This window comes from Trichosurus vulpecula, chromosome 3 (assembly GCF_011100635.1).
Source record: "Trichosurus vulpecula isolate mTriVul1 chromosome 3, mTriVul1.pri, whole genome shotgun sequence".
NCBI lineage: Eukaryota > Metazoa > Chordata > Mammalia > Diprotodontia > Phalangeridae > Trichosurus > Trichosurus vulpecula.
Window position 1 is genome coordinate 326,198,281 of NC_050575.1, and position 24,965 is coordinate 326,223,245.

Consider the following 24,965-nt stretch of genomic DNA (forward strand, 5'->3'; position numbering starts at 1 on the left):
TCTCCCAGTCTAAACATATGGCCAAAGTTAATTTTGGTCTGATTAATGTTTGTCATTCCACTTTTTCATAGTCAAGTTTAATTTCTTATTTAACATTTGATGATTAAAAGGGGACATAGCTAAAGACTGTTTAAAAATTCTTGAATTCAGGAGTCAACATAATAATTGCCTTTTCACAAATTTGCTCTATTTGAAAAAAAAAAGGAAAGATAAAATGAGAAATGTAACAGTTTTTACACCACCACTTTATAAAATGTGTTATACAAAGTAGATGTCTTCACAAGTTAATTGAATATGAAGTAAAAATGAAGGCAAAAATCTGAGTGCAAAGAAAAGGAAACAGATACTAGCTTTTTTCACAAGAGACAAAATATCCTCTCCAGAAATTCCACAAAAGAAATCTGAGCTAGAGGCTATATACAATGTACAATAGGTAAATACCACTCTCTGAAAAAGAAATTTGATACCTAAGAGCAGCAGAATCCTCATTCTATAAATTTGAAACAAAGTCCCTTTTAGGCCTCTGTTTTCACTGTCCAAGTTGCTTTCCAAAATTTTCCAGCCTGTACAAAGGAACTAGGCCCTTTCCTTTTCATTAAAGACTTGAATTTTAAAATCGGTATGCCATATAGCAGGTGAAGCTATAGATTTTGGAATTATCAACTCCCTATCCTGGCATTCAGGGACTTCAACAACATGATTCCAATTTATCTTCCTGGCCTTATCTCACATTACAGCATTTCAGGAACCTACATTCCAAAAGTCAAACTGACTCACAGTTTTCTGAATTCACCCTCTTTTGCTACTTCTGAGCTTTTATTCATGCTTACTTTCATACCTGAAATACACTCCTTTCCCACCCCTGCTGAAATCCTTCCTTCATTGCCCAGCACAGGTGCCCAATCTTTCCTGAAGCCTTCCCTAATCACCCAAGCCAAGTAACATTTTCCTCCTCATTCCCATAGCACTTTCTTTAGTACATTTCTTACAGCACAAACCACCATCTATCCTGAGAGATACTCATACTTCTTACTTCCTCTACTAGAAATCCCTCATAGCACTCGGTTACTTAATAGCTTGAAACTGTACTAAGACTTTTGGGACACTCTGTATAATGTTCAAATTTATTATAATTGTATTCTAGCTCTGCCACTTACTACCTGTGTGACTGTAAGCCAGTCATCTAAACCCTCAGTCCGTTTCCTCACCTGTAAAATGTGAGGATTAATCTAGATGAACTTCAAGTTTCCTTTCAGCTCTAAATCTAAACCTATATAATCCATTACAGCCTCCTCTACCAGATTATAAATTTCTTGAAGGCAAGAACTATAGTTCTCCTTTGGGGAATTTTCTTTTTTTAATTAAATTTTTTTTCAATTGATAAGCATTTATTTTGTCTCCTTTATACCTCCTCTCTGTACAGGGGGGAAGAAAAAAAAAACCCTTGTAATAAAAATGCATAGCCAAGCAAAACAAATTCCAACATTGGCCATGTCCAAAGATGCATACATCATTTTACATAGAGTCTATCATCCTCTCTGTCAGGAGGTAGGTAACTTTCTTCACCACTGTGACTCTGGACTCATGACTGGTCATGTGTTGATCAGAGATCTTCCAAAGTCATTCCATTTTACAGTGTTGTTGTTACTATGCAGCAGCTCATACATATTTTCCTTGATTACTCAGAAATGGCCTCTTTTCCATTACATTCATATACCATAACTTGTTCATCCATTCCCCAAATGATGAACACCATCTTAGTTTCCAATTCCTTGACACCACGAAAAAAGCTTCAATAACTCTTTATCTATTCACTTCTAAAACCCTAGCACCTGACGTAAGTAAATGACCAAAAAATGTTTACTGAACTGAATTAAATAACTCACATTTGTAAAGCTCTTTAAAGTCTGTGAAGCACTTTACATATGTCTGGGGAGAGGGACACAGGATGGTGGGAATAGCAGGAAGTTGATCAGGACATTCCTGTTCAATTGATTTTTGCCCCAGCCCAGTGAAGGAAATTACAGATTATAAAGGGCAAGGCAACAAAAACAATGAGAGATTAAAATCTTAAAAGTATCCACGTTCTATGACCTTTTTATGAAGAAGAAACTTTTCAGTCAAGCATGCTATAACTGGAGAACAACTAGCCACTGGCTTGCTAAAGGATGGGCCACACCCCTGGTGGTCCTTTAAAAAGACCCACTCTCTAGAATCAGTTGAGGCAGGTGACAGCTCTGAGGAGTGTGACCTTTGTGGGTACTGAAGAAAGTCAGCCTTGGCTGTTGAGAGTTGGCCCGTGAAGAATAACAGGCCCCAAGGAACCCAGCTAAGTGACCTACCCAGGAAGCTATTGTGGCCAGAAGGAGTAACATGAGGACACCATGAAAAACGAAAGGTTATCAGGGCCCTACAGGGCTGGGGCATGTGAGCTTCCTGGACCATATGTGCTCCTTATGTATTTGCCTCTCTACTAGAATATTCTATGTATATATCCATTCTTCCCACTGACTGCATGTATAACTGTGGGAGAGTGTAACATAGTTTTATGGGTGGAATGTTTTGTTACTATTATTCAAGCAGTACCATCTCAGTGAATGTCTTTGCTTTGACTTAAGTGTCCTCTGGCTGACCGTTAGAGAAAAATGCATTCATTGCACAATAGTTTTAGGAGTGTGGACCCACAACACACATTTAACCTGGGGGTGGATACAAACCAAAGTCCCCAAGCTTCAAGTTAAAGGAAATAGCCCAGAAGGGACTGATGTATGTGTACATACATTATCTCATTTGATCTTCAAAATAACCCTGTGAAGTAGGTGCTATTATTAACTCCCGTTTACAGACAGAGAAACCTAAATCCTAAGTCTCACAGATAGTAAGTGTTAGAAGCAGGCAAGATTTGAAGCCAGGTCTGAATCCAGACTGAGTGGGTTATTACTGGATAAGAATTTGTTCATACATAAAACAAATAAGCTCAAACATTAAATTCTTCTAAGTTTACCTACAGGGAAAACTCCAAGTGGAAAGTTGCCACGTACTTCTGGGTTTCCTAAAACAACAGAATGGTATAACAAAACAAGATGTTCAACAAAATGACTTTTAACTACACTTCTACATTCCTGCAGTCCCCAAAACTCCTTATTCAAAAACCAGGTTTGAGTAGTTACAGAAATCATTTCCTCTTCATCCCCCAGAGACACGTGCTTATAGTTAGCTGAATGGTAATCATCATGTAAATAAAATCCCACAGCTCTGAGATGGTATGGCCAAGAGTTGAGAGACACACAATTTTTTTAAAAATTATTTCAGGTCTTTCTTTTTATATTATTCCTAATTCTCAGACAAAATACAAAGTCTCAGGATTTAAAAAGAAGGGACTATCAACAAGCAGTCACTGAACGCCTACAATTTGCCAAGCACTATTCTGGGCAGTGGGGGTAAAAATGAAAAATAAGATGGTCCCCTCAAGGAGCTTAAATTCTCCTGGGGGTAAGGGTGAGAAAGAATAGATTCTCAGATAAGTAAATATAGGAGATATATAAAATCAATTCAAAGTGATGGTTGCAGGAAAGGAGAGAAGATTCTAACAACTTAAGGGAATCAGGACACCTTAGAATGAGCTAGTGAGCCCAGAGGCAGGAAATGAATTCTGTGCACAATGAACAGCAAGTAGACCAGTAAGGCAGAGATTATTTAAAATGCAATATGATATACATACATACACATACACACACGCATAGCCTTTTACATGTCCTCTTATAAGGGAAAAGGAAGGAAGAAAGGAAGGAAGGGAAAAAGGAGAGAAGGAAATATTTATTAAGCACTCACTATGTGTCAGGCACTGTGCTAAGCACTTTCCAAATAATACCCTCATCTGATCCTCATAACAACCCTATAAGGTAAATGTTATTATGATCTTCATTTAACAGTTGAGTCAACTGAAGCAGACAGAGATTAAGTGACTTGCCCAGGGTCACCCTGCTTAGTAAGTACCTGAGGGGGGATTTGAACTCAGGTCTTCCTGACTTCAGATCCAACACTATATTCACTGCCACCTAGTTGCCTGTAGGGATAGGAAAGGGACCTGTGATTTCACTAACAGGAAATTCCCAAGTGAGGAAATTCCCTCTATTAAGACAGTTTAGCCTTCTATCAAGACATTCTCTGTAAACTACAACCTTAAAGAATTTCATATAGCCCTGAGGGATTAGATCATGTGCACAGGGTCACACAGCCAGTAAGTATTAGAGGTAGAATTGGAACCCAGGTCTTCCTGGCCAAGACAGTCTTGTACCCACTATGGTGTGTTGCCCCTTGAATAAAGTCATGAGACCTATAAATATTAATAATACTCAGGGATATTCAGGAATGTTTTCTTTAATTTCTGGAGTGATTCTAAGCACTTTCTAAACTGGATCAGTTTATTCTGGCTACATAAACCTAGAACTTAAGTGCAGGTCTTCTGAGCTCTAAGGCCTGTTCTCTAGCCACTACGCCACACTGTCTCTTATTTCAAATGAGATCATACTTGTAAAGCACTTAGCACAGTGCCTTATATAGCACATAGTAGGTGCTATATAAATGCCAGTTATTGTTACTGTGGTTGTTGATCAAATGAAAATGAAGACCTAACATTAAATCAGTTTTCTGCAGGATTCACGTGAAAATTATGACACTCATTTCACAACATTCAATCAGTACCATTATAATTTTGAACTAAAAAGTAGGTAGTAGGTAGTAAATTTTTTGGTCCTTTGAATAAGCAATCTTTTATTCAAGATAAAGTTCTAATAATCACTAAAAATACTTGAGAAATTGTATAGCGCCTGTAATCACATGATCTACAAGGCATTTTTCTTATTAACTGAAAATATCATTTGTCCCTATTAACATTAAGAGATGGATTAGTGGACTTTCTAAGAGAGAAGAATGAAGCATTCCCAGTTTCTGATTTTTTTAACCAAGTTCTTTTAAACATAATATACATTTTATATTCCCTCCAAATATTATACTTCAGTAGTTTAATCAACTAATAGTAGAACTATAGCATTTTCATCAATATTCGAGCCAAGGAATTTCTTTTCAAAGAATATTTGAAAATATTATGTTCCCATTGTTTAGGGTAGACATAGCCAGGGTTTTTAAGTCCTTTTTTCAACACAGTTCTTCATAAAAGGAATTTTTCACATATAAGCAGTGTATTCCTGTCCTAGTGATATAAGCTAACAACAAACTAGTTTTAATAGTGTTTAAAATTCAATTTACAAGGGGAAAATATTAATGACTCATCTGGCTTTTGATTAATGAAAATTAAGTTGATCCACAAATGAGTTTATTTCCAAAATAAATATTCTTCTTATTCACAGTGTTGCTTTATAAATGTTAAAGCACTAAATAAATGTGAACACTTACTATTACTGCTGAAAGTCACAAAGCTGATGAGTGGAGGAATACAGATACAAATCCATGTTTTTAATAATAAAAGTCCACATCTGAAATGACAAAGTCTCACCACCAGGTGGCAGTGATGACTAAATATTCGTGAAATTTGAAAAAAAATTAGCACGGCCTTATAATAAAATATTGTATTTTCACCAAAATGTCTTCCCTAACCTCAAAATATTTTAATTTGGAGCATATGTTTAAAATTGAAAGAATTAGTTTGGGGCAAATAAAAAGAAATAACTGTTAAAATAGTCAAATGGATTTATGTCCTCTTCAACATGGCTATTCCCTCTAATAATACCAGTCAAAACCCATCCCCATATGCACACACTTCCAGTAGGACTCTTGTCCATGTTCTCATATAAGCGTGATACAGAAGAATAATTCAATATGCTGAGGGATGGCCCTCCTCTTCATTAACATCAGGGGAATGCCAGTGTAATATGTAGACTTTCCAGCAATTATCCTTCTCTCTTGCCCCACATCCAGCCCATCTTTATTTTCAATCATATACTTCCTTGATGACATCCTTTATCTAACTTCTCCTTCATAATTCCTTGTTTATAAGATGTCACAGCCTATTCAGGCCCACCATGTACCTCTCAATGGTCCTTTGGGTGATGCTCAATCCCACTTCTTTGGACATTGGAACACTATAGGACTTGAAGCTATAAGACATCATCCTTTATTTCAGGAAAAAGTTGAGTTGTTAAAATAATTCTGCAATTTTTCAAAGGCAATCCAACTCATTTTCCTCCTCCTCCTCCTGCTCAATTCTAGGCCCAACTCATTGTCCATTTGCAATTCTTGTCCAAGACACATATAATAAACAAGTTCTATAGACTATCATTCGACTTCATATCATGGTATAGACAATGAGCATCCTTTACCCACTGGATTTTTCCTATATGGATAGTTAAGTCAAACTCAATTAGGAGGCTCTGGGGTTTGATGCAATCAGGACACTGTCATTCCCAAATAGGAGTACTGTAAGATAGAAATTTCTCTTCAACTTGGACTCTTCACTGGAGATTGTCCATGACAGTGACAAAGACCTTTGGTGATCAGAGGGCAGAACAAAGTTATTTCTGTTGTTATTTCTTTCAGGAACCGTTGTATAATTTTGAAAAAGTTTGACCTAATTAAACAATCTCTAAAAAAGCTCTTTGCTCAATGAACCTTTTTATAGTACCAAAAAATAAGCACGAGACTTTTTTTATCCTGCATGCTCTACATCTTGTAGGCAATTGTATGATATGGAATATCACCTGTGAGAGCCCTCATGACCCCTTCTAATAAAATCATCAAAAATGCCATTGATATATTTGTAGATTGTTCTTAAATTTTTCATGAAGAGAGGAATACACAGTAAGTATATGGTTCAGTCCCTTTACTCCTCCCTAACTGATTCTCCCCCTCACTCCCCAAACCTAGTCTCTCCCCAATCATCAACAAGCATTCATTCATTCATTCATTCACTCATTCAGTGCTTATTCTGTCTGAGGCACTGTGCTAAGCATTGGGGATACAGGACAAAAATGAAATGCCCTCAAGGAGATTATGTTCCTCAAACATCTCATACCTCTCTTTTCTCTTCATCCCTCTTGATTTCTCTCTAGCATTTGATGTTGTTGACTACCTCTCATTCCTGGATACTCTCTTTTCTGGGTTTTCATGACACTAGTCTCTCCTGGTTCTCCTACCTGTTTGCCTGATCCTCAGCCTCCTTTGATAGCTCATCCATAACATACTCTCTTACTTGAGTGTGCCCCCAAGGCTCTTTCTTGGACCCTCTTCTCTTCTCTCTCTATACTGTCTCACTTAGCGACAGTCATCAGCTTCCAAGAGCTTAATTATCACATCTATGCAGATGAGTCACTAATCTTTCTACCTAGCCCATCTTTCTGCTGAGCTCTAGTTCCACATAACCATATGCCTATTGGACATTTCAAGTTGGATGTCATCTCAAACTCAGCATATCCAAATCAGAACTTATTATCTTTCCTCTCAAATTTTTTTTCCAAGCTTTCCTGTTTCTGTGGAAGGCACCAGCATTCTTCCAAGTCTCTCATTTACCCCTCAATACCAAATTTTGCCATTTCTACCTCCAACAACATTTCTTATATTCATTCCCCCTTCTCATGCCTTACATAGTTATTATCTTAGTTCACACCCTCATCACCTCTTATCTAGATTTTTGCAATAGTCTCATAATTCTCCCTCCATAAAGCTGTCAAAATTATCTTTCTTTAAATCATTCTCCTACTCAGGCAATTCCACTAGCTCTCTGTTGCCTCAAAGATAAAATGCAAACTGTATTGGGCATTTAAAGCCCTTCGTGACTTGGCTCTGACCTCTTTCCAGCCACATTGTACATTGCTCCCCTCCTCCTACTCTGTGATTCAGCCAAACTGACCTCTCTGTTTCTAATGTACCACAGGCCACCTTCCATCTATGTACCTTTGCACTGGCTATCCCGAATGCTTGAAAAGTACTGCTTTAGAACATCTACTTCAATGAATCTGTCACTTCTTTCAAGTCTTAACTCGGTACCACCTTTTATATAAAGTCTTTCCTGATCTCCCTACTAGGGATCCTGACCTCAACTACTATGGCCTTCCCTCTCTAACTACCTTGTATTTATTTTGTATTCATTCTGTATATTCTTACATAGGTATATACTGATTCATTCCCCTGATAGAATATAAGTGCTTTAAGAGAGAGAACTATTTCATTTTTAACTTCTCATTTTATTCTCGTATCTCCAGCACCTAGCATAATGTATTGTTAACTAGTTGACTGATTGCTGTTAAAGTTCCCTCAGTTACCTTTTCCTGGTAATGATAAAATCTGAGATTTCCTCTTTGCTGTTATTGCCTTTTCCTACCTCAGCTACCTTGGAAATAACAAGTTCAAAACCGTGCTGCCTTTAGTATAGACCTCCACTCCATTTAGACCAGCCGCTTTTCCTATATTTAGTTCCATCGTTAATTCATTTCTACTTCCTCTATAAGCACAACCAGGACTTAATGTTAGAATCCAAATGTGGCAGTTTCACTGTCCTTGATAATGAAGAGTTTGTTACAAAATCTTTGCAGATATTTTCCATCTTTCTTTGTTTGTTGTATTCCTTCCAGTTTCATGCTGAAATTTCCCTTGAGATGATTTTGCTTAGTTTAGTATCCTGTCCAGCTTTCCTTAAAATGGTATTTCAGTCTACCATTTGCTTGCCAGTGTATGAAATGATGTTGTTCATCATTCCCCATAAGATTTTACAAAGAAGTTATAGTCAAAATCGGTGTTGCCATTGACCATATCTCTTCACTTGGGAAGTTCATTAAGGAAGGTGTTTTTAGGCTCTTTTGATCTCCTAACTTTAGCAACTGATTTACATCAGTTAAACTTTCCTGTGACCTGAGTTCAAATCCAGCCTCAGACATTTAGTAGTTCTTAGACCCTCTGCAAGTCACCTGTTTGCCTCAGTTTCCTCGAATGTAAAATGAGAATAATAATAGCACCTATGTCACAGGGTTGTGACGATCAAGTGAGAGCAAATGAGATATTTGTAAGAAGGGCTTAGCACAGTGCCTAGCACATAGTAGACACTATATAAATGCTTTGTTCCTTTCTCTTCCCCCTCTCCCTCTGTCCATTTCCCTTTTTTATGACATCAATACTCATGTACTCAATACAGAAATATAGAGATCTCATCCATGTGAATGGTCCTTCCAATGATGCAAATCACAACCCATCCATGCCTGCCCATTCTGTGCTTATACGTATCCTCCCATAAATTTGCCAGAGGGAAGCTACCCTATGGGCTGAGGGCCTTCCTTGCTTTCTCTTAATGCTATAAGAATATCAGTAATGAACATCTCTCATTCTCACTCACCTTTTTTTTATTCATTACTCTGATAGCACATCACTTCTTTACAATTACTTATTTGTTATATGTTGTATTACCTCTTTCCCTCTGAGTAATAATAACATCTTTACATAGGTCAGTTTGGAGTTGTTTTAATTGTCTACCATATCTTTTTTCTCATTTTTACTCTTCCTTCTAGCTTTGTATTAATTTTGATCTTTGCTCTAGTAAGTTGGTCTAACTGTATATGGACAAATAATTCAGCAATGACACCCTGTAATAACAATGCTGCTTGCAGCTGCTGCTGAGGTGTAAGACCCAACAAGACCAGCAACAAGAGCTGCCAGCACAGGTTCTTTGATCTGCTTTTCTAAGGAAAGTAACTTTAAGGGGTTAACAATCTCACTTTAATCAAACATGCATATCATTCATTTAGTTCAAGGGGAAAAGCCAGCACCCTGAACTTCACAGCAAATACAAATAGAAATTACAAACAGAAAATATCAACAGATCAAATAACACAATTCAACAGACAAGCTTTGTCTGATCAAGACATCACATGCATAGGTTACCAAAAGAGAAGCACCAACATCTGGGTTTTCTTCAAAGCCGGGGGGCTCCAGCAGCTAGCCAGAGTCTCCACACCAACACTCTTTCAGTGAGTGAGAGCCCCAAACAAACACTAACATCTGAGTTTATATACCCTTTAGGGTCAAAGGGTGTCACAACCATGTGACTCAAAACCATGTGATGCTTCTTCAGGCATCACAGCCATGCAACTCACACCTACATAAACTAGGCTTTTCCTGGATGTAAGTAGGTCATCAAAGATTCCCAATTTAATCAAAGAAACAAAGGCCAGACTCATCAAAGGCACTTGATTACCTAAATGCTCCAAAAGAGAAAACAGTAAAAAAGTCCCACTTTAATTACCAATACACTCCCATATCAATAAAGGTATAATTTCCTGTCCATTAAAATATTATCAATTTCATTTTTTGTAATTATTCAGTGCTTGCCATGTCCAGTATCTTCTGATTATTTTGTCAAAAAAAAAAAAGGATTCATGATATGCAGGCATGATATTCCTGTCTTTGGCCTCTCTTATTCCTTACTCCTGAACCATATTTTTCAACTTTTTTTGTCCTTTCTTACCTGTTTCGCCCTTTGCATTGAAATCACCAGACTGATTTAATTTGGAGGATCATAGTAAGATCTTCAGATAATTTATCTACCTCTTTTTCTCTCAACAGATATTAGCACATAAGCCATATTCGAAAGCTACCATTCTGTATTAATCCTCTTTTACTGCCAAAGTCTGAGAAAAAGCTGTTGACAATCATTGCCTCCACTTCCTCACATCTCACTTCTCAATCCCTTACAATCCAACTTCCAACCCCACTTGACTGAAACTTCTTTGTCCAAAGTTACCAAAAATCTCTTAATTGCAATGGCATTTTCTCAGTCTTTATCTTTCTTGACCATTCTACAGTATTTGATACTACTGACCACCTTTCTGAGATGTTGTCTTCTCCATGGTTTTTCATGATACTTCTCTGTCTCCCTTCTTATGCTACCTTATGACACATTCAATTTTATTTCCATTGCTGGATCATAATTCATGTTTATCCCTCTAAGTGTGGGCATACTCAAGGAATAAGTATTGGGCACTCTACTCTCAGTGCTCTCTCTAGGTAATCTCATCAGTTCCCCCATGGATTCAGTTATCTCTATGCATCTAGAAATGATACATCTACACACACACACACACACACACACACACACACACACACACATTCTTCCTCTCTCTCTCTCTCTCTCTCTCTCTCTCTCTCTCTCTCTCTCTCTCTCTCCCTCTCCCTGCATCACCAATTCCCTGACGTACTTCTCCATGTAGATGTCTCATGAGGATCTGAAACTTGAGATGTCAAGAACAGAATTAATTATCTTTTACATGAAACCTGTCTCCTAACATCTCTGTTTCTATCAAGGGCACCATCATTCTTCTGCTACCCAGATTCTCTTCCCCAGATCCTTTTCACTTTCCCATTCCATATTCAGTTAGTCACCAAGCCTTGCTAATTCTACCTCCACCACACCTCTTACACCCAAACCATTCTCTACACTTATACAACTACCACCACATCACCCCCATCACCAGTGCCTGTACTACTGCAATAGCCTCGTAATTGGTCTCCTTCCTCCAGTCTTTCTTCTTTCTAATCTATCCTCCACATAGCTACCAAACTGATATTCCTAAAGCACAAGCCTGCCCATATCAGTATGCAATTCGAGAAGCATCAGTGGCTCCCTACTGCCCCTGTCTTCACCGGAAGAATATTGATTTTAACAAGTTGGAACTAATATTACACAGTAACACATTTTACTCATTTTATTGATATTCTCAGAAATATCTCAACTAGCATGTTATAATGGACATAGTACCATACCAGGAATCAGAAAGATCTGAGATTAAGTCCCTACTTCAGATACTTCCAGGTGTGACCCCAGGCCAGTCACTGAATCTCTCATTGGAGCTCTATTTCCTCATCATAAAATGAGGAGGCTTGATGGCTTTTACGATCCCTTCCAATTTAAAAATCTCCTACCTCTGTGATAATGTAGCATTTCCTCTGGAAAGGTAACTTTCAGTAGTTCTCAGTAACACGCTAGCATCAATCCACACAGTCCAGCAACAACAAAAATCCAAACATTAGTTCAAACATCTCACCAGAATCCATGCCCAAGAGAGAAAGATATTTCATCCCTGCCTAAGGGACAGCCAACTCTGTAGGTATACCGGAGGGTACTACCAATGACCCAAAGACTAAACAAAAAAAGCGGTTGCACACTATCCTGAGCCCCTACTTGTACATATAAGCTCATGCTTTTCAGCAGTTAGACTCTTCTAGGACCAATTTTTCCCCTGCGCTTGCCTTAATATTCTCTAGGCCAAACGGATGTGCTTCTGTTATATTAAAGGCAGTAACATGAAAACAACAAAGACAGCATGGGGAAACAGTACAAGTTTGTGGTTTATCACCTGATCTGTACTGTTTACTAGACTTTATGACTTGGGTAGCCCCTTAAACTCTCTGAGGATCACTTTCCTCCTCTATAAAATATAATACATCACAGTTTCAACAATATTTTTTAGTGCTTTATAAACTGTAAGGGACTAGAAAAATGTGAACTATTATTAGGTTCATGAAGACCTCAAAAAGGTCTTCAAGGAAAGGCTGGATGACCGCTTATTGTGTATGTTATAAAGGGAAGTCTTGTTCAAGGCCTCTGGATCCCTTACAATGCTGAGATTCTGAGATTCTATTAATTTGGAGTGGGAAGGCACCTTAGAGGCAGTGTGGCACAGTGGAAAGAACACTGGCTCTGGATACAGAGAAACTGGCTTCAAATTACACCCCTAATGTTTACAGCCTATGTGACTGGGCAAGTCATTGAAGCTCGAGAAACTGGCTTCAAATTACACCCCTAATGTTTACAGCCTATGTGACTGGGCAAGTCATTGAAGCTCCTCAGCTACCTCATCTACAAAATCTCTCTTCTGCCATTTTTAGTTAAACTGCTCAAAAAGGCCATCTACAATAGATGTCTCTAATTTCTCTGCTTTCACTCTCTTCTCAGCCCCTTACAATCTGGCCTTATCATTCCACTGAAACTGCTTTCTCCAAGCTACTAATGGTCTGTTAGTCACCAAACCCAATGGCCATTTCTCAATCCTCATTCTCTTTGACTTTTCTGCAGCCTTGGACACTGTTAATGGCTCTCTTCCTAGATAATCTCTCTAGGTTTTTCAGACACCAATCTCTCTTGGTTTTCCTTCTACCTATCTGACCACTCCTTCTCTGTCTTCTTTGCTGGATCTTCCTCCAGATCACACCCTCTAACCATAAGTGTCCCTCAGGCTTCTGTTGGATCCTCTTGTCTTTTCCTTCTGTACTACTTCACTTGGTGACGTATCTCATCAGCTCTCATAGATTTAATTACCATCTCTATGCTGATGATTCTCAAATCTACCTCTTCTGGCCCCATCTCTCTGCAGACTTCCAATCTCACATCTACAACTGCCTTTCAGACATCTTGAACTGTCCAAAAGACATCTTAACCTTGACATGTACAAAATGGAACTCACCTTTCCCTCTAAAGTCTTCCTCCTTCTCCCCTCAGGTTCACAACTTATGAGTTTATCCTGAACTCATCACTATCTCTCACCCTTCATATCCAAGCTGATACCAATGCCTATCAATCTCGCCTTTGCAACATCTCTCAAACACTCTCCTTCTCTCCACTGACACTGCCTCCCCACTGGTGCAAGCTCTCATCACCTTGCACCTTAATTACTACAATAGTATGCTGGTGGGTCTCCCTGCCTTGAGTCTCTCCCCACTCCAATCCAATCTCCATTCAGTCACTAAAGTAATTTTCATAAAGAGCAGGTCCAATCATGTCACAAACTCCCACTCTATAAATTTCAATGGCTTCCTACTGATTCTAGGATCAAGTACAAAATGCTGTTAGGCATTCAAAGCCCTTCATAACTTAGCTCCCTTCTACCTTTCTGGTCTTCTTACACCTTACTCTCCTACACAAATTCTTAGATCCAGTGACGCTGGCCTCCTGGTTATTCCTTGAACAAGTCAGTCTATCTCTAGGCTCTGGGTATTCTCTCTAGCTATTCCCCTATGCCTGAAATGCTCTCCCTCTTCTGCTCTAAACACTGACCTCCCTGGCTTCCTTTAAGTCCCAACTAAAATCCCACCTTCTACAGGAAGACTTCCCTAATCCCTCTTAATTCCAGTACCTTCTTTGTCAATCATTCCTATTTATCCTGTATATAGCTTGCTTTAAATATATTTGTTTGCATGTTGCCCCCTCCATTAGACTGTATGCTCCTTGAGGGGAGGGACTGTTTTTTGCTTCTTTTTGAATCTCCAGCACTTAGCACAGTACCTGGCACACAGTAGGTGCTTAAGAATGTTTATTGATTAAAATGAGAGGGTTGGATTAGGCAACCCCTGGGATTCCTTTCTACTCTAAATCTATGATCCTATGATGGCGAACCTCCCTCATTTTACAGATGAAGAACCTATAGCCCAGAAGAATGAAAGTATTTACCCCAAATCGCCAAGGTAGTAAATAAATAGCAGGGCTGCAATTTTTATTCACTCATGTTCACTGACTTTGAAACTAGAGCTCTTTCAATTACACTACACTACAATATGAGATTTGAACTACCATTACTATGTTCCCTTCCTCCTGCCAGATTTGTGGAAAAGGCAAGTTAGTGGGATTTCTTCAAGCTGGTACTAAGCTTAAATTTCCATTACTTGTATTTATTTTCTACTAGCCATCCCAATAAAGAATTTGTTGCTGTTGTTCAATGTTTACAACTCTCTGTGACCCCATTTGGGGTTTTCTTGACAAAGACACTGAAGTAGTTTGCCATTTCCTTTTCCAACTCATTTTACAGATGAGGAAACTAAGGCAAACAAGGTTAAGTGACTTGGTCCCACAGCTAATAAGTGTCTGAGGCCAAATTTGAACTCAGGGAGATGAGTCTTCCTGACTCCAGACCTAGCACTCTATCCACTGCACCACCTAGCTGCCCCAATAAAGAATTTATGGACTAGTAAATTAGCATTTTGGAGGATACATGTTATATAATAACATTTACTTTCATTCATTCAACAGTACCTATTATATGTAAAACACTGGGCTAAAAACAGTGAATTGACCCTGTGGAGGATACGAAGACACAGTCCCTACCCTCAATGAGCTTGAGGTCTAATGGGGGGAAACAAAATAAACACATGCGACTATGATAAAAGACAGACCGAAAGTGCCTTGTTACAGGGGTTCAGAAAAGTAAGAAATTACTTCCTTTGGAGAGAAACAGAGAAGGTTTCATGGAAATGGTGGCACTTGAACTGCACCTTAAAGGTAGTATGGATCTCTCTAGGCAGTCGGAAAAGACAGTATTACAGGCAGATGGAACACAAGTGGACAAAGGAAAACTGGTGGCATGTTTCTGGAATGATGAGTAATCCAATTATGCTAGAATATACGGTTTGTGGCTATGTCAAGAGAAACAATATGAGAGAAGTATGCAAAAATAAGTTGGAACCAAATCATAAATGAATGATCTTGAATGCCAGGTTAGAGCTTAGGCTTAACTTGTCAGGAAATGGGAAATCACTGAAAGGGTTGTCAAAATCAAGCCCTTGCCTTGGACTCCACTTGACCATGTCATTTCCTGGGGCACCAGCTGGCTACTCTACTTGGAACCAGTCTGAAGGGCCTTTCCCTTACAGCTCAGAAACTTCTCTTTTCCTTGTTTTCTAACCATTTCCTGATCACCAAATCCCAACCTGAAGAACCTTGACCCTCAATATTCTTCAATCTCTGAGCTATCTTGGACTGTCATGTTGGACAATCTACAGCCCTCAAGTTCTAATCATATTACCCACTTCTGCTACTGCCCCTCTATCTTGGTACCCAGTTAACAGTACCTACTCCCCTCCTTCCCATCGTCACATAAATGAGACCATAAAAATGCATTTCCTGGGGCTTTTTCATGAGAGAGAAGAGAATATACACATTTAGACATAATAAAACAAGGTAAGGTAATGAGAAGGCTGGATGGCCTAATGGAAAGCGCATTTGATCTGGATTCAGAAGACCTGCTTTCCAGTCCTAGTGCCGATGCTAACTAGGTGTGTGGCATTCAACCTTCTGAACTTACTCATCTGTAAAATGAAGACAATACCTATACTTCAAAGCTACTAGGAGGAAGAGTGCATTGTTTTATTGGAGATAAATAGGAGATAACTGACAGAGGAAAGTCACTGGAATATACAAGTGAGCTATTACTATTATCCACTAAGGTCTAGAGTTTCATTGTGGAACAGTGGTGACTCTGGCTCCTAAAAGGCTATGCCAGTAAGGCACAAGCTCAGGTGAGCAGCTGCTACTGAGCTAGAAAGGCTCGAAATATGGTTCCTATGCTAGAACAGAAGGCTACTGTCAACCTAGCTAAATGATTATCACCAAGTTGTTCAGTCACTGGGTAAACAATTTCAGCCACAGCAATTTGTATAGACCATCTGCTAATTTGAAGAATTACAAAATCACAGGTCCTCTTTAATATTAAAATTTTTATTTACTATTAATTACATTAGTAATAGCTGACATTTACCAAGCATTTTAAAGATTATGAAGTGTTTTATATACAGATATCACCTGAGCCTGATAACCACCCTGCGTACAGATGAAGAAACTGATGTTAGAGAAGTTAAATGACTGTCCATAATCACAAAACCAGTAAATGTCAAAGGTAGGTCTTCCTGACTCCGAGTTAAGGACTCTACCTACTGTTCCGCACTGCCAAGTCCCATACTGGACAGTATTTCACTTCTAAGTTACAGTTCCCCAGACATAACTTGGTCCTTCAAGATTCCATCAATGTCAAAAAAGGGAATCTTCTATATTAACCCCATCTCAATTCTATCACCCTTTCCCCCAATTTCAGGGTAAATCTCATTTTCACATATTTGCACTCACTCTTGATTTTATTTTCCTGATTTCAACCTTATTCCACAGTAACCAAAGCATTGCTGTGAGGAAAATGCTTTGTAAACTTTAAAATACTATATAAACGTAAAGTATTATCAGTCGTTACATTTTATCATTTCTATTTCTGAACATCTGTTACATTTGGTTTCCTCCTCTACATTCCCACCATCATCACTCTACTAGAAAATGAAAAAATCTTATTACATTATCTTTCTACTCAGAAATCAGGAAATCTTACTACCTTGCTAGCTCAGCTCACATTTTTCTCTATGTCAAATCATGAACTAGAAAGTACAATATGCATGTCAGCAGTTTATAAACTGCTTTAGGTTTACAAAGAACTTTCCTCATAGCAACCTTAGTTGCCATGGGACAAGACTGAGAAAGGTGATATAATTATTATCCCCATTTTACCAATGAAGAAACTGAGTCCCAGAGAGGGTAAGTTTATGTATAAGGTCAAACAGCTAGTAGGTAGCATAGCGAGGGCAGCTAGGTGGTGCCACAGTACACAGAGTGCCAGGCATGGAGTCAGGAAGACTCCTTGAGTTCAAATGTGGCCTCAGACACTTACCAGCTGTGTGACCCTGGGCAAGTCACTCAACCTTGTTTGCCTCAATTTCCTCATCTGTAAAATGAGCTGGAGAAGGAAATGGCAAACCACTCCAGTACCTCTAAAATGGGATCATGAAGAGTCAGACTCACCTGAAAATAACTGAATAAACAAGAAACAGAGCCAGCTCTCCCAATTTCAACTTCAGCATTCTTTCCACTATAGTGTGCTGTCTGATAGAAAGTGATGGAGAGGGGGAGAGAGAGAGAGAGAGAGAGAGACAGAGAGAGAGAGAAAGTAATCCCTCTAAGAATTCAAGTTAGGGTGCCTGGGAGGATAGTGGAGCCATTCACAGGAGTCGAGAATTGAAGGAAAAATTGCTGGGTTTAGGAAGGTAATAGACTTTTTTCTGGGTTCAGATGACATTTAAAATAGAGTTTTGTATTTAATCCTCTCAATCATTTAGATTACTTGCTATGATGGTATTTCAGAAAGTAAAAGGAAGCAGGGAAGGAAGGAAGGAAGGAAGGGAGGGAGGGAAGGAGGGAGGGAGGGAGGGAAGATGAATGGAAGGAAGGAAGGAAGGAAGGAAGGAAGGAAGGGAGGGAGGGAAGGAGGGAGGGAGGGAGGGAAGATGAATGGAAGGAAGGAAGGATGAACTTACTACCAGTTCAAATTCAATCAAAACTCTAGTATGGATATTGTTATAGTACAAGGGTAACATAGTCACTTTTTCAAAGATACTAAATTGCCTTTTTCAAGAATACAACTAGCTAGTGCAAGCTGAGATTTAATGAGGTCTCATCCAAAGAGTAAATACATTTCAGTAACAAGTTCTCTGGGTTTTTTTTATCCGGTCTCTAATTGCATAGTGTGCCTCAAGGCTTGTAAAAAAGGACTCTCTTGGCTTCCTTCAATACTCAGATCAAATCCCACTCCCCTCACACCCACCCCTAGCTGCTGGTACCTTCTCCCATCTCCTCTGCACACATGTATGCACATAGTTAATCACATACTCTCTCCTCCATTTCAATGTAAGCTTCTTGAGGGCTGTGACTATTTTTGCCTTTCTAGGGACTCCCCTGCCCTTAGCACAGTACCTGGCATATACTAAATGCTAAATGACTTGAGTGATGAATCTGCGTTTTTAGCCTTAGTTCCAACAACTTGTTGGGGTTTTTTTCAATATTCTGAAAACTGTATTTCAAAATATTTGGTTTCCTTTGTAATCCTATTCATTTTGCTTTAAGCATTTAAAAACCATTACTCTGAAAAGAGGTTCACAGGATTTCCTAAATGCCAACGGGATCTATGACCCCTCCTACAGAAAACCAAGAACGCCTGGATATTAGACTATCTCAACACACACTAAATAAGTGGTTCCACAGGAGGTATTTTCAGGTGATCACCTACTGCTTGCAGGACACCCACCAATTCCTGGGATAAATACTCACATCTGGCAAATTCTAGCATCCACTCTTTCCCCCGTAATAGATGAAATTTGCTCCCTAAACTTTTGTTGCTGTTCAGTTGTTTCTCAGTGGTGTCCGTCTGTGACCCCATCTGGGGTTTTCTTGGCAAACTAGAGTGGTTTGCCATTTCCTTCCCCAATTTTACAGAAGAGGAAACTGAGGCAAAACCGGGTGAAGTGACTTGCCCAGGGTCACACAGCTAGTAGGCGCCTGAGGTCATATTTGACTCCGGGCCTGACGCTCTACCTACTCCGCCATCTAAGTGCCCTCCAAACTAATCTCTTGCAATAATCTCTCGTTCTGTCTACACTGGCCTGAACCCTGCTTGACGGTAGGGCGGGGGTGGGGGGAGAAGGGGGAAGTCGGAAAACAGGAAGAGCAAGGTACGTCCTGGTTCTGGCTGGGGCATTTCCAGAGACTGGGGGGAGGGAATGGAGCTAGAGAATTCACCCAGGCCATTTGCTTTTAAATTGGGTGTCCAGTCAGCAAGCATTTATTAGGCGCCTACTATGAGCCAGGAACTGAGCTAAGCGTTAGTGACGAAAAGAAATGTTTGTTCATTGAAAAATAAAATAAAATTAGGGAAGGAATATGTTATTAGTATTCAAAGACAGCAAGCAGGGCGCCCCCTGGAATCATAAGTGGCAGGAGAGCAAGGACCTTCGTGCGCAGACCCCACCGAGAGGACCGCGGAGGAAGCCGGGGTCGGGGGTCAGCGTCGTTGCAACACGTCCCGGTGCAGTACGGCGCGGCGCGCGGAGGGTTTGTCCCCACGCGCCCAGCCGTCAGCCTCGCTCTCGCTGCGGCCGGGACTGAGGGAGGAGCCCGAGAGGGGCGGGGCGGGAGCCGGTACCTTCAAGAGACCCCGCATCTTCTCCAGGAAGGGGCGGAATTCCTCAGGAGGTACCTCCGGGTAAAGCTGGCTCCGCAGCAGCTCCTCTGTGATACCTGGGTGCCCATGGAAGGTGCTCTGGGCCAGGCCGCTCAGCAGGCCGCTCAGGGGCTTGGAACTCTCGAGCTCGCCCGCCATATCAACAGCTCGTTCCGCTTCTTGCCAGCTGAGCGCCCGGTTTAAGCCACGGCGGCCGAGAAAGCAGGGGAGACCCTTACGCCACCTGCAGGCCTAGGGCGGCTTTGCACTCGCTGCCTCATCTAGAACTGTAGTCCCCTCCCCTCCCCTCCCCTCCCCTCCCCTCCCCTCCAACATAATTTGGATTGTTGTCACGTGAATCCAATAGAGCTGAAGTCGCAGCAATTCTATCAGACAAAGCAAAAATATTATTTCGCGTTACCAAGAAAGTGGAACTAGGATATCGTTGGTCAATATGAATATTAATGCACCAAATGGCACATTCGTCTTCCCCTGACGTCTCCAATCTATCATATATAGGTGTCTAGGTATGTATCTGTATGTGTGTGCATAGACATCTATGTGTATAGACTGAGAGCTCCAATTTATATATAGTAATAAATATAAGTTGATGATCTTTATACATGTGCGATATATACACATACATAATTTGAAGATGGTGTCAATATATAATTGGTTATTTTATATGTGATAGTGCATCTCTTTTGCATATTATTTCCCTCATTATTATTGTCAAATGAAATATTTGTAAAACATAGCTTTGTTCCCTCCTACCCCCCATTAGACTATGAGCTTCCTGAAAGCAAGGACTATTTTTGTCTTTTTATCACCAGAGCTTAGCACTGTGCCTGGCACATAAATAATGCTTGTTGACTTGCAATGGCATTATCTAAATTCATAAAGGAGTAGCACACTGAATTTCAAAAAAACATACAAGATCTTAATGTGTCTCAAAGCTGGACAAATATACCAAAAGGGAAGATAGAACTAAAACTTGGATAATCTAGAGCTGAAAAATAGGTCTTCTAAATGAGAACATTGAGAATATACCTATTATCAGCACCACCTACTACCTTTGCAAAAATAGGTTTTACAAAGGCCCTCACCAGTTAGACCAAACTCCTTGAGAACAAGGACTTTGTGTTTTACCTTTGTATGTCCAGCACTTTAGCACAGTGCCTGGCATGTAGTAGGCACTTCATAAATGCTTGTTAACTGGGGCTTCACTATTTTGATGAGTGGTTGCTTCATTCACCCATCTAACCCTGGTTCACTTAGCTCTCAAACCATTTCCTCACCAGTTGCCAAGCTGGACTACTTGTACCTCACGTCTCACATACTAAACCCCGCCCTCTCCCAAGCTTTCCAGTTCTGGAACCATTATCAGATCAGCTCTGTCATTGCTCCTGGGAAGGGTGTTATCAATTAACTGCCCTATGCTCCATTCAGTTATTACTAACCAAACTAAAATGCCCTACTTGGCCATCTCTCCCATATATGTGTAGTCTTCCGCTATTAGAATATAAGTTGCTTGGAGGCAATGATTGTTTTTGCTTTTGTATTTGTATTCTTAGGACTTACCCCAGTGCTTGGAACATGGTAAGCATTTAATAAATACTTTTATTTCATTCATTCATTAAAGAAAAAAACTGTAACTGTTAAAAAAATAGACACAACTTTGCAGACCTTAATGCAATAAAACTATTAATACAAGGAACATAAGCAAAAGATACAGGCATAAGTGGAAGCTTCATAATAACTTACTGGGGTCAGGGAAGAAATCCCAGAAATTATTAGAAAGATAATGAAATATCAAAATTTCTGGAATGTCATGAAACTGATGTAAAAAAAGATATCCAAAGAAATTTAAGTAAACAAAGCTTGGGGCTAATACAAAATGTAATATCAAAGATTATGACTGAATTGTAATTAAATTAGAATATTTTATGCAGGAGCAAAAAAATTAGTAAAACAGCTCATTCCATTTCTGGTATCTATCTAGAGTTTGATTAATGTTTAATGATTAATTAATGATTAATATTTTACTTAAACATTTTTCTGTTTACTTTTTTGTACATATTGAAAAACAAAAGTCTATTACAATTTAAATATTCATATGTGTGCAACAGCAGTATCATAAACCCCTCTGGGTACCCAACAGACTCAAAAGGCCCTTCCAACACTAAGTTAATTTTTTAAAACCTGATGCTATGCCAGCAGGGACTGCTATTACCTATGCTAATATCATATATTTGTTAATACTATATATAAAAGAATACCTTTCACACAACAGGGCTAATGTACAAAGTTTTGCTCAATAAACCTTAAAATATTCTCCATTTCATTGACTAAAGGGATATTCACAGAAAAAGCAGTGGCATAACAGGATCCTATGCCCTTTAGCTAAAGGGGACAAGCTGCCATAGGAAGGAAAATTTCTCTAAACCATACTCGATCTAAAGAGGAGGAAAACACCTTTCTGGCAACTCTGTGCAAGCAGATTCCCATCTTTCTTCTTAAATAAATTTGCCCCAGGAACCAAAATTCCTAGATAATGCAGTCATAATTAGTTCTTAAGTACATCTGGAGAAATTCAGTTGAGGGGTGGAGGGGCCTGTAGGATTTCAGAAGATAGTCTACTAGGAAGAGGTTGTTCCTCCAGAAAGTCCCTCCCTTGCACAATGGGGCTTGGGGTAAGAAGGGAGCCCAGGTCTTGCTTGGCTCTGGGGAGTTGCACTTCAAGCCAGAGAAATTTAGCGCAGCAGCTTTGTGTGCAGCCTCTAGGGCTTGTTAGCATCTAGGGAAAAGTTCCATTTGTCCCACACAGATTAAAACTCTGGTAAAATCGCCTCATACTTGTGTGCTACACCAATTAGAAGTGTTACCTCTAACAGTGTAGCTTAAGAAAGGTGTAATATGGTTAAAATTCAATTATGCATAACAATGTGTGGAAGAAAAGACATAGGTATTACAAATGAAAACTAAAGTATTGATTTGGCTTTGAAATGCAGGGACAGTCATAAATATTGATACACATGTGTATATATGCATACATACGTACACACCCAGTTCTCCTTGTTCAACCCCATCTCCTGGCCCAACTCTCTTGTTGGTAGCCTAAGACCTGGCAGGTGTATCAGTAAGGCAATAATAACCATGTAGATGATGATTGTCAAAATGCCTCTGTGGTTCTGTATCTCAAAGTATACGAGACTCTCCACACAGAAAGTAGAAGTAAACCATTTATTCAGACACCAGAGAACCATATCCCGCAAGCCATTTATTCAATCTGTCAGAGCAGTAAAACATTCAATACGTAATATCACAACATGGAGCCTCACCATCCTAAAACCTCTCCAACCCCCTGCTGGGGTCTTCTGAAAAACAAACTCACAGTACAGCTAAGTCAGTCTGTTCAGCTCTATCATGACGGCCATTAGCAGCCATCACCCGCGCTTTCTCTCTCTCTCTCTCTCCCCTCTGTGCGTTTCCTATGACATAACTTCTTTTTCCTGTCAGGAACCTCCTGCCATCACACTTGACTTAAATTTCCTGTGATGTAAGCAGGTCACATGGCCTATTAATGGGTGGGAAAGATCTTCAAATCTAAATTGCTACTATAGCAGGTCATCAAAGAGAAAGGGGTCTACATTTGATAGCTAAGATCTGTTTCACTAAATTGTATTACAATAGGTTACTAGGGGCAATTTGATGCCATTGTGATACAGTCAACAAGGGAGTAAGGTGTATGAAAATGGGAAACAGAAAGGGACCAGGTCACAAAAGGTTTTAAAAACTAAACAGAGGACACAAAGGTTATGTAACTATCATATTTTAATATTTGTTTGCAAAGTCATGCAGTGTACATTTGTTGTGGTCGTTCTTGTTCATTTCAGTTGTGTCTGACTCTCCATGACCCCATTTGGGGTTTTCTTGGCAAAGGTATTAGAATGGTTTTCCATTCCCTTCTCTGGCTCATTTTACAAATGAGGAACTGAGGTTAACAGGGCTAAGTGCCTTGCCCAGGGTCACACAGCTAGTAAGTGTCTAAGACCTTACATGTAGCATTCAACATTGAATCCTCAGAATCCCATTGCCCATAATGCTAGGGCCCAAACAGCATCATTAAATCATTCATTGGGAGAAATTTTCAGGTTTCCATTTCCAATAACTGTAGGTCCAGTCATAGAGGGACTACATCATGAGGAAAGGCCTCTGATTAGTGTAATGGGGGAGGAGGGACACTTAAAACTGTGTTCAGTGTGTGGCTTAAAGACATGGAAGAGGTGATGGGACAGAGCTATGATCACATATCTGAACCAAGGAGTCCTGGCAGAATCCTGATGATCCCACAGAGCAAGCCAATAGGCAACAGAAGTTGTACAGCTTTACCATAAGGCATGCTGAATTGAAGCCGAAATCATTCCCTCTCCCCATGTCCAGGATGAGTCTGGAGGTAGAGAAAGTACTGATTTGGAAAATAAGTGCAAAAAAGTTTCTCTCTTACATTTCCTTTTCTGACACAATTAAATATAGGGTTTTTTCCCCACCAATTCTTTGCTGTTGGCCTAGGTTTCTGTTTGCTTCATAATGAATGAATATATTTAGACCTGAGTTTATCTCAGTGGGAGGTTTTAAGCAACAGAAGCTGTAAATTCACTTAAAAGAAAATACCTCTCACAAATGAGCCAAGTCTGTGGTGATCAGTGTTGGTTGGCTCATAGGCAACCTAACAGAATCTCTTTTCACTCACCCATCCTACATATTGCTGCCAAAGTGATAGCTTAAAAAAATAGGTCTCACCATCATTACCTTTGGCTCTTTGGCTCATTACATTGGTCTTTGTGTGTGTGTGTGATTTAGAATAAAATTAAAATGCTTCTGTATGGCATTTAAAGCCCTTCAATCTACTTGTCACTTATGTGATTAATTTCACATTAATCTCACTCACTATAGTCTAGTCAAACTGGCTTAGTTACGGTTCTCCATAAACATCTCCTACGAGTTATCCTCTGTGTCTGGAATGTATTCCCTCCTCACCTCCATATCTTTGAATCTCCAATTCCCTTCAAGACTCATCTCAAGCTCCTTTTCCTACATGAGGCTTTTCCTGAGCCCCTAAAGTGTTAGTGTCCTCTCCACCTCAACCTCAAAATTAGTTTGTAT

At 39.6% G+C, this 24,965-nt stretch overlaps 1 protein-coding gene across 3 annotated transcripts in view; it reads right to left on the reverse strand.

Annotated features, from left to right (window-relative positions):
- Positions 1–24,965, reverse strand: part of COMMD1 (copper metabolism domain containing 1) — a 257,435-nt gene that overhangs the window by 225,239 nt on the left and 7,231 nt on the right. The window contains exon 1 of one of the 3 annotated variants that reach the window (XM_036750046.1): positions 19,782–20,003. The exons of 1 other annotated variant lie outside the window; for it this stretch is intronic. In XM_036750046.1, the coding sequence (XP_036605941.1) occupies positions 19,782–19,958 (177 nt within the window). In that variant the 5' untranslated portion in view covers positions 19,959–20,003. Of the gene's footprint in view, positions 1–19,588; positions 19,677–19,781; positions 20,004–24,965 lie in introns of those variants that run through there. One more of the 3 variants, XM_036750047.1, reaches the window with a different exon arrangement.